Source organism: Panthera leo, chromosome D4, assembly GCF_018350215.1.
Source record: "Panthera leo isolate Ple1 chromosome D4, P.leo_Ple1_pat1.1, whole genome shotgun sequence".
Lineage (NCBI taxonomy): Eukaryota > Metazoa > Chordata > Mammalia > Carnivora > Felidae > Panthera > Panthera leo.
In genome coordinates this window covers 88,589,947-88,603,931 of record NC_056691.1, presented here as the reverse complement: position 1 = coordinate 88,603,931, position 13,985 = coordinate 88,589,947, and the positions used below count along the sequence as shown (strand labels likewise).

At 54.4% G+C, this 13,985-nt stretch overlaps 1 protein-coding gene across 10 annotated transcripts in view; it reads right to left on the bottom strand.

Moving 5' to 3' along the window:
- Nucleotides 1-13,985, bottom strand: part of ABL1 (ABL proto-oncogene 1, non-receptor tyrosine kinase) — a 150,051-nt gene that overhangs the window by 10,421 nt on the left and 125,645 nt on the right. For 7 of the 10 annotated variants that reach the window (XM_042914292.1, XM_042914296.1, XM_042914297.1 and 4 more), the window contains 6 exons: nucleotides 9,189-9,273; nucleotides 8,177-8,354; nucleotides 6,241-6,425; nucleotides 3,750-3,902; nucleotides 2,460-2,549; nucleotides 1,945-2,109 (listed from right to left, as the gene is read on the bottom strand). In XM_042914292.1, the coding sequence (XP_042770226.1) occupies nucleotides 1,945-2,109; nucleotides 2,460-2,549; nucleotides 3,750-3,902; nucleotides 6,241-6,425; nucleotides 8,177-8,354; nucleotides 9,189-9,273 (856 nt within the window). Of the gene's footprint in view, nucleotides 1-1,447; nucleotides 1,826-1,944; nucleotides 2,110-2,459; nucleotides 2,550-3,749; nucleotides 3,903-6,240; nucleotides 6,426-8,176; nucleotides 8,355-9,188; nucleotides 9,274-13,985 lie in introns of those variants that run through there. The other 3 variants (XR_006196181.1, XM_042914300.1, XM_042914299.1) reach the window with 2 other exon arrangements.

Sequence of the window (13,985 nt, the reverse complement as noted above, 5' to 3'; positions counted from 1 at the left end):
CCTTTACAGCACAGAGCCCCCTCCGTGCCACTGTCTGGGGCGTGAAACCCACGACAAGGCCGAGCAAAGGGTCAGGCCCCGCGCCCCACGGACCTGCCAATCATGGTTCCTCGGAGGTGGGGCCTGAAGGGAAGGGGACGCTCGCGGCAGCGACAATGGGTTATTATGCTTGGCAAACAAGGACTGACCTTTACAGATGTTTAAATGGGCATTCTTTACACACGAATAATAGCTCCTAAGAAATCTTTCTGGTGTTGCCAAGCTCGGGGCCAGTGAATGACAGAAGTCGCCCTCAGGGGGCGGCTGTGAGGAGAGCGGTTTTCTGTCAGCACCCGAGCAGCACAGGGGGCGTCCTTAACCGCAGCAGAGGTACAAGGGGGCGCCCCTCAGGACACCGGGTGGCACGCAGGACACCCGGCTCGGGGAAAGCTGAGGACCTCCCCAAACCTCAATCCAGCAGAAGGGGGCAGAGAAAGTGAGATTCTAACGACCCGTGCACAGCCCCATCGCAGGACCCAAAAGCCGGCCCTCTCGGCTCACCAGGAGACGACACGCGAATCCCAACGGCCGAAAATGAACAGGGCTATGTATCACCGGGCTTCTCATAAGCCTGAAGTTTCCACGGTGGCCTCTCCCCATTCCCACCACTGAATTGCCGAAATCATGACACCCGACAGAAGGACAAAGGTCCAAGGTTCTGGATGGTCTCTATGCCACAGCCTCTAGGGTGGGTGAGCAGGGCGACCCGGGGGGTGTGGAGGGAAAACATCGTAATTTGGATTTCTTTTCTTATATAAACCTTCTAAGTGTACGTTTTTGGTATATTTTAAGTTACACATATTTGCACAGTCATACACATCTACACCCAGGCTTCCCGTCTTTTTTTGTTTGTTTTTTTTTTTTTTTTTTTTTTATTTTTTATTTTTTTAACGTTTTATTTATTTTTGAGACAGAGAGAGACAGAGCATGAACAGGGGAGGGGAAGAGAGAGAGGGAGACACAGAATCGGAAGCAGGCTCCAGGCTCTGAGCCATCAGCCCAGAGCCCAACGCGGGGCTCGAACCCACGGACCGCAAGATCGTGACCTGAGCTGAAGTCGGACATTTAACCGACTGAGCCACCCAGGCGCCCCTATGTTGTTTGTTTTTTTAACTGACATGGGCACACAATATAAAAAAAAAAAAAAGGGGGAATCCTGGGACTACAGATCCTGCTATGGCTAAACATCCCATAATTCGGGCTTTGCCATGCCCCTTCCCACTCGCTCGGTCTGTGGTCCATCAGAGCATCCCCTAGGAGCCTCTACGAACCCAGATTTCTGCGGTTTGGGGGGAGGACGGGGGGGGCAAGCGCTCCACAAGCATGTCCTAACTCAAAGGAGAGCACGGCGCACGGGGGCCACCAGGTCCCCATCTGCGAGCAGCATTCCTGCGAGCATCCTGAGACCCCCGCACCACCCCCACCTCGCTGGCTCATCTAGGGAACGGTGGCCGACAGGATTTTGCGTCAGAGACCAGGCGCGGACGCCGGCTCTGTGCCACGGGCGTCTCTCGGCTCCGTCCGTCCCAGGGAGCTGTTCGTACCAGCGTTTTTGCCACAAGCTGCTCTCTACCTGGTTCAATGTTTACTGTTGCTGTATCTGCCCTGCAAGAGCAACCACAAATGCCGTGAATAATCCACGAGAAGGCGGGTTTGTCTTCCCCATCGGTTTCATCAGCACCTGTGCCTACCTGACTGAGCTAACTACCGAAGCCAATGGTTCCTGATGATTCCCAAGAGGAGGGTGGGCCGCCGTGGGGAACCTTCTTCTTTTCAAGCTGGACCACTGACAAGGAATTAGAGTTAGCCCGCCCGCCGTGCAGGCGCACTCACTGCTTCCCATCCGCCTACGCTGGCCCTGACGGTGTGGACCCCTCTGGGCCTGGTGGGGGTGGGGGGACGTACCGGTCTCTCCTGGGCCCTTGGAGTGGGGCGTCTCGGGCACGTCAGTGGGGTCTTTGTGCTCCGCGGCTCTCCTGGACGTTCTCGTCTTGGTGGGCAGCTCTGGGGCCTGCAGCAAAGTACTCGCAACCCCTCGCACACCTTTTTTCCCCAGTTCCTTTTCCACTTCTAAGAACCACCGAAAACAAAAACAAAAATCAGCGGCCGTTAGTAATGGCGTCAGTCTGGCGTTCTCTCTGTTTCTCAGGCAAGAGTGGTCATCCACGCGCAGGTACAGAAAAAGAGACGCAGATGCTGAGAAAACCGCACTCGGTACTTTCCAGAAAGGTGCGTGGCCACAAGACAGAGATCTCCACGCTCCACGCCTCTGCCCGGCCTTCTGGTCTCAGATAACTTGCTGGCCTGGGGCTCTTCTAGCCGGAAGTGAAGAGCTCCACCGGGCTGGAGCCCCGCCCGGCCGTCCCTTCCATCCCAACCTCTCGCCCCACTGCAGGCACCCCCAGGAATGGGCACTTTACCATCTGATATGCTGGACTCTTGGAACATGGTCTCAAAGGCTTGGTGGATTTCAGCAAAGGAGGGCCGGTCGGAGGGATTCCACTGCCAACCTGGACAGACGAGACCCAGGCAGACCATGCATGAGGCCCTGCTAACAAGTGTGGGGCTAGTAATTCTCCAGGAAGATCTGGTGATGAAAGAAGCACCCCACATCTTGCTAACCATCTTGTGCTGGGACAAGTGACAAATGTCACCGTGTCCTGCCACAGACATTAAGAATGCGAAAAGACCTTAGACACTGGCAGGAATATGGACTGTAGAGCCCCAGAGAGTTGTGACAGCAAGAAGTGCATTTATAAATCTTTTCCCCGGCCCCACTCAATCAAGTGCAGAGAATCACGGAGTCACGTGGCTTCCATTTGACCCTCACTTCTGGGTTATCGAAGTCTAAAGTCCTCACCAGTACAGAAAGGCTCATTAAAACAAGGTTAACATGAGGATGATGGACTGACGGAGGCTCGTGTTGGTAAGGATGCAGAATTAACTCTCCCACACTTCTGGTGGGAATACAAATTGGTACACCTTTCCTAGAAAACAATTCGGTAAAATCTTTCAGAATTTAAAACGCAAATAGCTCTCTGGACCAACAGGTCAACTTCCACAACTACTGGCACAATGTACGGACGTCTACGTAGGAGGGCGTTCATCCCGGCTTTGCTCACGATGGCAAAAGCCAAACACAGGTGTAAAACAAGGAAATGTCCATCAAAAGGGGAAGAGATGGATGAATACATCATTTAACGGCAAGCTAAACAGCTGTATAAAAATAAGGGGATGGAGAGAGGACGGGATCTTTGAAATATGGACATGAAACTGACGTGAGCCTTACGGCTGTGTGCAAAAAAAGTTGAGGGAGTTGTTTTACACACACACACACACACACACACACACACACACGAAATAAAACCAACCCAGGTGAATGTCACCGGGAGTATTTGCCTATTACAGCAGAATGTTTGGAGGCAGGGCCCAGGAATTTGCATTTTTAAATAAGACATCTAAGTTTGGTATCCATCCATCCCATTTCTGCATGAAAAACAGAAAGAGCCTCACACATAAATACTATGTATAAATAACGTGTATCGAGACACGGAATCTGAGTAAGCATGCAGCTGTTATATTAGTTGTTTCTGAAGAATGTGAATAAAGACAGGAAGGGAAATACTTTTTTACTTTAGGAAAACACTCCTGCACGGGAATTTCTTACAAAGCCCACACAGAAGTTTTGCCACCGGCTGGGGAAGACTCACATGCTCGCATGAGTTCGTAGACCTTCTCTGGGCAGCCTTCTGGGCGTTCCATGCGATAGTCTTTCTCTAGCAGCTCGTATACCTGGGACAGGTCAATTCCTGGGTAAGGTGACATACCGTAGGTAGCAATTTCCCAAAGCAGTACTCCAAATGCTGCAAGGAAAAAGAGAGAGGAAGGTTGTTCAAGATGTGGCAAATTTAACTCTCCTGCATTTGAAATTGGTTACCCGTGTAGTGGACATTATAAGCACCTATGCCCTCAGGGGGCGCCTGGGTGGCTCAGTCAGTTAAGGATCCGACTTCGGCTCAGGCCATGATCTCACGGTTCGTGGGTTCGAGCCCTGTGTCGGGCTCTGTGATGACAGCTCAGAGCCTGGAGCCAGCTTCGGATTCTGTGTCTCCCCTCTTCTCTCTGCCCCTCCCCCACTTGGGCTCTGTCTCTCTCAAAAATAAACATTAAAAAAAAAAAAAAAAAAAAAAAAGCAGCAGCCACCACACCCTCAGAAGCAGGCCAGATACCAACATTTTACCAGGCCTTTAACGACCAACAGCCCAGGACAGAACCAGACTAAAACGCACCGCAGGGGAGAAGAGACTGTACTGATCGGCCTCTCCAGGGTCTTTGAGGTAAGGTGACCATCTTTACTGGGATTTGTGATGCAGGGAACTTAGGGCTGGAGATCAGGACGCCATTTCTACTCCTAGTTTTGAGATCACCTGGCTAAGGGTCTCAGACGGGCCACGTCTCCTTTCGGGGCATATGAGATTATCTCCAGGGCCCCTTCCAACTCTAAACATTTCATAAAAATCTTACAAAATCTTTGAAAGCCCAGATTGTAGGTTTGAAATCCCAGATCCCACTGAAGGGATCCAAGGACCCCTTGGAGAATGCATGATTCAGGTTCAGGGCAGGAACGAACCTGGAATATCTTAATCACTCTAGACAGCACAGACGCCATCAAAGACTACAAGGGAGTCTTGTCAAAAGGGAGCAATCTGGCCAAACAGGAGACACTCTGCTTATCAATAAGGAGAAGAACTACCGTGGCTTAAAACACATCAGATACATCTAAACACGTCATACACATATATACGTATATATCATCACAAAAGGAAAAACCCAAAAAACCCCAAAAATGTACTTGGTCACCATCCGAGGGTATTAAAAAACTAGCTCGTTTGCGTGACCCCTGGTAAGCCCGGGCAAGGAGACAAACAACTATGCGGCCTTTCCTGTGTGAACTATACCCTGAAGTAACCCCACAGCAGATGAGGGTTTCGTCTGACAGCCGTACTGAGCTAAGCCGGGAACGAGGAGTGACAGCATTCGAGAATTACCGTCTGGCAACCCCTAATAAATCAGTGGATCTCGGCACTGGGGATTAGAAACTGCTAAAATCACAAAAAAGAGAGCAAATCGAGCAGTGTGCAGCTACAAAGCGCGGCACAGCGCGCCCAGTGCTCCTGCTAAAAGAAAAAAGTCAAACCCGAACGTGACCAAACTGTCCAGATCCCACTGCCCATTTAGTAGGGGTACCGAAGACAGAGGAACGCATTAAATCACAGCACGGGGTACAGCGTGGGAGACTTGCAAGGACACGTGAGGTTTCTTCCACAAACAGCGAGCGAGCGAAAGGCAAATACGGAGAGGGAGCCTGCAGACCAGAGGGCACTGACGGGGCATCAACCGTCCACCTTGTGTGGACAGTATCCGGATCTCAACTCAAACGGACCACGACAGCGGGACTACGAACACTTAACTGGAAACGTGAACACTGACTGGATCGTAATATTCAAAATGACGATCAATTCGGGGAGGAAGGGCGATGTGGTTACAAGAATAAAAAAGAGACACCTTTAAGAGACTCATACTGAAGTATTGATGGACAAAATCAAATGCTATCGGGGGTCTGTTTCAAGATAGTAAGGGTCGGGGCGGGGGGCGGGGGGCGGGGTACAGGGTTCAGGAGCGCCATGAGGCGACGGCCGGTAAAGCTGGGTGACGCGTACCTCGGGCTCACTGTGCAATGAGCATATGCTTCTTCAGCGTACGCTTACTACCTGCTGTAACAAGTTCTTTAACAAAAGACACAAATCAGATACTGGCACATGAAGCTTCAGGGGGCAATATCCTACGTAAAGCCCAAACCAAACTACAGAAAATCGTGGGTGCCTGCAGGCTGGGCTAAGTGCCCCCACAAACCCAAGCAGTAAGCTCGGGCTGGAGATGGGAAGTTAGGGGGCGGGGGGAAGGCAACCTGAATTATTCTGGAAGAAAACTCCGCTTTTACTTCATTTTGGAGAAAACAGGGGAGCAAAGATTGTAAGGTGAGAAAGGAAAAAAACGGTAAGAAAGAGAATTAAGGGATGAAGGAAAACAAATGAAGGAGTGAGAGGGAGGCAGCGAAAGGCAAGGAGACAAAGAAAACCGGGACAAGGAGCCCACGCTTGCGGGTGAGGGCCGACCGGGAGCCACAGCGGCAGCCCTTACCCCAGACGTCGGACTTGATGGAGAACTTGTTGTAGGCCAGGCTTTCTGGCGCTGTCCACTTGATGGGGAACTTGGCCCCGGCGTGGGCTGTGTACGTATCCCCTGTCATTAACCTGCTCAGGCCGAAATCAGCCACCTTCACCAAGTGGTTCTCCCCTACCAGGCAGTTTCGGGCAGCAAGATCTCTGGGGAAAGAGAGAGAGTTCAGCCGTGAGAGTTGTGGCTATCGCGTTCCCGGCTCCGCAAATCCACCGCCACTGAGGGAAGGCGCCCTCCCGACGACCGCGTCCAGTCCCCCGGGAACCTGTGCCCGTGCCTCAGCATCCGCCCGGGCTCCCACCGCGGGGAGAGGTAGCAGAGGGTGGGCGGGAGCAAGCTCATTACCCTGGGCCTCAGTTACCGCACCCGTAACACGAAGATGATGGCAGTGCCTACTTCGTAGGCTTGTCGTGAGTGGTCGTGACTTAATACGTGAAGCGCTTTAACTCACACCTGCCTATCTGCAATCACCTAAGGGTCTGCTGGGTTAGGACGGCTCTACGGCAGGCACGGGGGATGAAGGCACCAGCCAGTCCTCAACTGGGAGAAACTTCCATCGGAGGGAGTCTCCATGTGGCCTATCCAGACTTGACAGAGGACAAAATAAAATAAAGCCCATAGCACTCCGCCCCCTCCTCCTCCCCAAACTGTGTTTCCTACTTTCCTATTTCCTCCTGATGCGTATCCGAACGTATCCTAAAAATTCTCTCCCGTATAATCGGCTTCCTCTCGCCTCCGGATTCTCCCAGGGAGGTGGGAGTCTAATCTCTGGTTCACGGATGTTAACCATGAAATCACAAGGCAAAACGCAACAGGGGGATGCGACGAGGCAGCACCTTTAGGCGATGGCTGAAGGTAAGATCGCCTGATCGTCAGCAATCAGAGAGCAATTAAATACAGAAGACTTGTGCCTAATAGGATTTTGGTAAAGCGTTTTAAGTCTGTGAAATGAAGGGGGGACAGACGTAGCCATGCAAAGCGAACCACAAGTCAAGAAATCTCAATTTGCAGCCTCAGAGGGTTCACCCTTTGAGTGACAGGCGCATCGGAATCAGGCTCTCGTGCAGCACAGGAAATCTGTCTTACAAGGAAGCGCCAACGTCTCACACATTCTACTCTCGTCCCTCGCTGTGAAATCTCATGTACGGGTCTCATGCTTGAGTTAATTGGGGAGGAAAGTTCAGGGCGGTGGCGTGGAGAACGTCTTGTATAAAAGTCACCGGCAAAGCCCATCGGGTTCTGTCCTGCTCGGACAGAACCCTCCTTTGCCAGGAAGCCATTTCCACCAGCAAAGAATGCGAACAGCAAGATAATTGCGGCCCGCTTGAAGGTCAAAGCCCTCCAGGCTTTAGAACAGCAAAGGCGCTTAATTCAGGACCGCACTGACGCCGTCCTGACAATCGTGGACGCGTCCCCGGACCGGAGGACGGCAAGCTAAGCGGAGAATGAAATAAAGGAAAGGGGGGGGCGGGCGCAGAAAACACGCCGCTCGGAAACAAAAGCCACGCGCCGGCTGTACCCGCGGGGCGGTGTGGGTGCGACGCCAGCCCCCCCCGCGGGGGAGGTCACTCCTGGTGACACCGAGCACTCTGCCTCCCCGGGGAGCACGGACGCCTCTGAGGGGCTTCGCTGGATATTCCGCTCAGTCCAAGATGCTCCCGAGGGAAGTGTTTCTTACCGCGGGGATCCACTGCCCCGTGGGCCCAGACGCGCGCCCGGAGCTGGCAAAGTCAGGAACCCGGCGTCTGCCTCTGTTCCAGCGTCCAACGTGCCGCCGGCGCTGAGGCGAGAGGCTGAGCCCTCACGCCCTGTGGGCTGCAGCTTCGTGGAGGAGGCTGCCCGGGCCCCACGCCCGCTCCGCGGCGCCGCGAGGAGGGCTGCTCCGCCAGGCCCCTACCTGTGGATGAAGTTCTTCTTCTCCAGGTACTCCATGGCCGACGAGATCTGCGTGGCCATATACAGCAGCACCACAGCGTTCACCTCCTGCCGGTTACACTCCCGCAGGTAATCCAGCAGGTTCCCATAGGTCATGAACTCAGTGATTATATAGAACGGGGGCTCCCGGGTGCAGACCCCTGCCAACAAGACAGACATTGAGGGCTTCGGGGGGCCGCTCTGCTCCCGACTGCACAAGCACCAGAAAAGGACCCCTGAGGGGCGCCTGCGGGGGGGGGGGGGGGTTCGGTCGGTTAAGCGTCCGATTTCGGCTCGGGTCACGATCTCGTCATTCACGAGTTCGAGCCCCGCGTCGGGCTCCGTGCTGACGGCTCGGGAGCCCGGAGCCTCTGCTTCAGATGCTGTGTGTCTCCTTCTCGCTCTGCCCCTCCCCCGCTCACACTCCGTGCCCCTCTCTCAAAAATAAACATAAAAAAAAAAAAAAAAATTAAAAAACAGAAAAGAAAATGAAAGAAAAGAGCCCCCGAAACACGTTCTGTGTCTGCCCCAAAGTCTGGGGCCCGACGTCTAATACGGTCCCAAGCACTCGTGGCTTGTGATGTGTTCCTGTGGGAGGGAGGTGGCCACGCTCTTTTCTTCCTCTCGAGCCCCTGAACTCGAACAGAAGACGCCGCCACCGAGCGCAGAAGCGAAGGTCAGGTGCACACCCCACAGCCCACGTCACCCCCACGTGGCGACGTCTGCTCGCGGGAGAACTGCAGCGAAGGGACTCTCGAAACCTCTGGTCTCAGAGGCCGGCTGAGACTTGCACCGGACGACTTTGGGGTCTCCACTTAAAGCAACGGCCTATTCCGTCCACGCACACGCCATCCCGCATCGGCCTCCTTGCCACCATGGGCCGAGTGTCGCCAGAGGACAGACGTCCACGTCAGACGCGTTCCCCTCCTCTGTCATAGCGCCCGCATCACCCCAGGGGGCGTAAGAGAGAGGCCGTCTCTTGAGAGCTCACTCACCCAGCAACTGCACGAGGTTGGGGTGCTTGATCTCCTTCATCACTGCGGCTTCTTTCAAGAACTCTTCCACCTCCATGGTGTCCTCCTGGGGGAGAAAAGGGGAGGAAGTTGTCTCAGCAAAGAAAGTGTTCAAGCAGGAAAGCACGGCTTGAACGGTTAGTACCAAGTGGAGCCTCGACCGACAACCACCCCGGTTCGCCAGGGCCGACCTGCACGATGCCTGCAGTGGATCGATTACTGCCCCCCGTGGCGTAAAGAATTTTCCCCTTTGATGGGGCGCCGGGGTGGCTCCGTCGGTTGAGCGTCCGACTTCGGCTCGGGTCACGATCTCACGGTTCGTGGGTTCGAGCCCCGCGTCAGGCTCTGTGCTGACGGCTCGGGGCCCGGAGCCTGCTTCGGATTCTGGGTCTCCCTCTCTCTCTGCCCCTCCCCTGCTCACACTCTGTCTCTCAAAAATAAAAAAAACATTGAAAAAAAAAAAAAAGAAGAGTTTTCCCCAACAATAAATATATGTTGGCAACTTGCTTCTGGGGGCTGCTATGCAGAGGATAGTTCTATTTCCTTAAAGAAGGGCTGGTTTCCAAGGAGTCCTAAAACACTTAACATTAAAAAATACATATATATATATATGTATCACCTGAAGAATCAGAAATGTACCCAATTTAATGGAAGAGACCCTGACACAAAACGATACTATCCTAAAGAAGAATACCACCTCAAAACACTCTGTACCACAGAGGATGCCCGAAATGCAGAGCTATGGGGGTCTCAATGAAGCAATCAGCACTATCCACCGGGTCGATTTACGGGTTCTACAATAATCCTCCCCAGCAGCCCCCCTGACGACGGATTCACGGGTATCGTCAGAGACGTCATATTCTAGCAAGTTCACCGTATCTAAACGCCACGCGGAGACAAAGAATATTAGCAAACGCCCAGAGCAAACGTGATGCTATCCCCCCATCTCACGTGCTCTGGGTGGGGGCTCAACTCGAGGGGGCCTTGCCCCTGGCCCCACACACCACAGTTGGCCCCGTTACACGGGAGGCTTGCTGTGGCCTGCATCAGGCAAACCTCTTTAGGACTTAAAGAACCCACTGTCCTCTGACTGCCGCGACCAGAAGCCAGCGGGTGGCCAATGGCGTGGCCCGCGTGCGTGCGAGAGCCTGGCCACGAAGGCCAACGAGACAGGCAGGACACCACCCTCCGAGTTTCAACACGGAGTCCACGTCTGCCCGGAGAGAAAGACCGCGTGGCAGATGGGGAGTGAACGCCTGGAAAACTAGACTCGCCCAAGAGCAAAGCTTCATCAGGCTTATTTTCAAGGCGGAACCTTCCAGGTCGTGCCTGCCCCTTCAGGAGGCAGAGCACTCAAAGGGTCCCGACTGCAGCCTCCCGGTGGCCGCGCCATTCTTGCCCCTGCACGTGGAGATTTCCAGAGGACAGGTCAACCTCTACTCAGCACGTTCCCGCTGCGGCCAATCATGTCTACAAGCGGAGCGTGACCGCTGAGGATACGTGTCAGCCCATTATCACTTAGTCTAGGGCTCTCTGAGGCTGAAACTCAGATGCAATTGGCTGCTCTTTAAAAATCGTGGGCTGCTCTGATGTCAATGAGACATCGTAGGTAGTCTCTGTGTCAAGCCGTACGGAGGGCAAGAACTCATCCCTGCCACCGCTCCGCTGGCTGTTCGATTCTTGGGAGTCCTCTCTGCTCCTTAACACGCTCCGCAGAGCGTGCCGTTGGCGCGTCTGAAACACCGGGTGACGCGCTGCCGTCAAGGGCTGGGAAGCCTTCTGGAATCCGCCGAGACGATGCTGCTCACGTAGGGACCGGGGGCCTCAAGAGCCTCGCCTGGCCAACAGGAGGTTCACGACGCAGCTCTCAAATAAAGCTTTCTGGGCAAGTGGAGCTTTCCTTCTTTTCAAGCACCACAATAACCAACTCCGCACAGTGAAACCATCTCACAGAGATCGTGGGCTCTGATGGCTCCTGCCGCTTTTCTAGAAGAACCACGTTCTAGATCTTGAGAGGCGTGGACACGTGAGAACAACGATACGGCTTTCAGAGCCATCCCTCTCCTCTTTTTGCCCGTCTTTTTGTCTTCCCCCTCATTCCTACACACTCACACACACGTGTGGATGGTATAAATAATTCCTTGTTTTTTTCTTTCAGGGCAATCGGCGTGAATTTGTCTCCCCCTGGTGGAATCCGGCCGGGTTCAACCTACAGCTGCCACTACCAGCAGCATTCTCTTCTAGTAGCTGTGTTAACCGGGAAACTATCCTGTTATGCTCCTTTCCTTTCATTTAAACTCTTTCTTTTTTTTCAACGTTTATTCATTTTTGAAAGACAGAGAGAGACAGAGCGCAAGCAGGGGAGGGGCAGAGAGACAGAGGGGGACACAGAATCCGAAGCAGGCCCCAGGCTGTCAGCACAGAGCCCGATGCGGGGCTCGAACTCACAAACCGCGAGATCATGACCTGAGCCGAAGCCGGATGCTCAACCGACTGAGCCACCCACGCGCCCCTCCGTCATCTTTTCAAAGAGACATCTTCCACGTACGGAGTAAAATTAACACAGATAATTAGGGTGAAAGCACCACTGAGTGAACGCGGAGTTTCGGCCTTGTCCGTTGGAAGTCAGGTGGGTCGGCCGGCTCTCCTCATGGGGACCGACTGGCCTGGCCCAGATGCACACGAAGGCCTGGCAGGTACAGGGGTGGTTAGAAGGATGGCTTCAGAGCTACGTGGATCGAGCCCTGCCGCTGTGTGACCACGTACAGAGCTCGGTTATTCACACGCCAGAGAAGAGAGGTCTCTGAACAAGGTCCCGTCTACACACCGGGAAAACAGCAGCATCTGTCTCGTGCGCAGAGTCCCGAGCACCGCGCCCAGACGCGGGCAGCACTCAGCCGGCAGGACCCGCTTTTACTGTAACGAACACGGCTGAGAAGCCGGCCGTTTTCGTCGTGTCACAGATAGGCACTCTCTGGACCCAACATCTTCTGTTTTTCTGGTTTTCTAACCAGCTTCATTCACCCTTTTTGCTCCCTGGCCTCGCCCCCAAGTGAAGGTATTCTCCGGCATAACGGAGACATCGGCGGCTCAGTGTCCCACGGGTGCCTCCCTGAGTCTCAGCAGGGACCAAGTCCCCGGGGGGAGGGGCTAAGAGGTCCGTTTCCCCCTCGCTCCCTGGTTCTCAACCAAGTGGCAGGGGAGCAAGGTTACGACCCCAGGGAAGCAGCATCCCGTACCCGCCAGAGACGGGGCTGCAGAGATGGGGCCGAGCTTCGGAGCCAGACCGAGGAAAGCGGTTCACCCGCCAGGTCCGCGGAAACAACCGCACACCGAGCCCCCAGAACTCGGGTCCTCGGGTTCGCAGGCGTATCCAGCCCACGGCCAGAACAGAACCCGCCGCGAGAGCGCGCAACGGTGGGTTCCAGGTCGCGCGGCCTCTCTCCCTGACGCCCAGCCCCCTCAGAAGTCAGAGGGCCAGCGCGTGCGACTGTCCAGGGCCATCCTGGAGCCCTCGCTTCTCTGCTCATTTCTGCAGCTCTCTAGTAGAACCAACTGCCTGGGGGAAAACACCAGAAACAAAACCCCAACGAAAACAGGCTGGCGGAGCAGGGCAACGGAGGCACTCTCTCGGCACGGCTGGCCGCGTGCAAACTGGCACCGGGACAGTCTCCTCACGGCCAACGGGGAGAACCCCTGGGGCACGGTCTGTAACGGCAAAGTACCGGAAAGGACACAAATGCCCGCTGAAGGCTGCTAGACGCCGGAAGACATCCACGCGAAAGCAAGACCCCCATGCGTATACCGATGTGGAACGGGTGCTGAGCCACGTGGGGTGGCCACCAGGAGGTGCGGGGCAGTGTCCACAGCATGCTGCCCTACGGCTAGAAGGGACACCCACACGTGGACTACTTCCGGAAGGGCACAAAAATCCAGGGGGGAGGATACTGTGTGCATACATTACCTATTCAAAAAACAGGTAAAGAATTTAAGCCTCAACATTTTTCATCAACGTTATCTTCCACTTTTCTAATGGTAAGTCTGTCAGGAGCTTAGGAGCCAATCCTAATGCCACGTTAGATCGAGAGCAGTCTTTCCCCGATTCTAGGACTTCCAGAACAGCTTCATAGGAAGAAAAGGGGGGGTCATAAACAAACTTCTGGAATACAGCTCATTTGAAACGTGGGACTTCCCTGTACCGGACGGTTGTTTCTCTCAGGCACATCCCACCTTTAGCATTGATCACACGCAGGTAAAGTTAAGCCTAGGACCTGGTGAATAATGTCAAAATTCAAACTAGCAGGTCCAGTCGGTGGCCTTTGCTGTAATTCCAGTTTCCCGCCCATAGGGGTCAGCCTAGCACCCTCCTGTCTCCCGTTTTCTGGTCTCGGGCCCTGAAGGTACAGGACCCAACGCTGCCTGGTGGATCAACACAGAGTCCGGGTTAAAGCAGGGTCTTGCCACCCCCTGCTGCTTCAAGAGGGTCTGCCTCTGCCCTCTGAGGGGCCAGCGACACAAAACAGGCAGGATGGGACGGACCAGGGGATGGTGGGGAGCAGACTGAGACTCAGGTGCCCGGCTGGGGTCTGGTGCCAAGAGCCGCCAGGGCTTTCCAAAGCGTCCTCCTGAAGAGCAAGGGAGATCTAGAGGCCACCCGAGGGGAAGTGAATGGGGGGAGGGGATGGGGATGGGAGTTGTCTAAGACGCATGACTGTGGTTGACGTATTTTGCATGGTGTGTGAGGGGTGAGAACTGGAATGACGATTAAGGAAAGGAGGA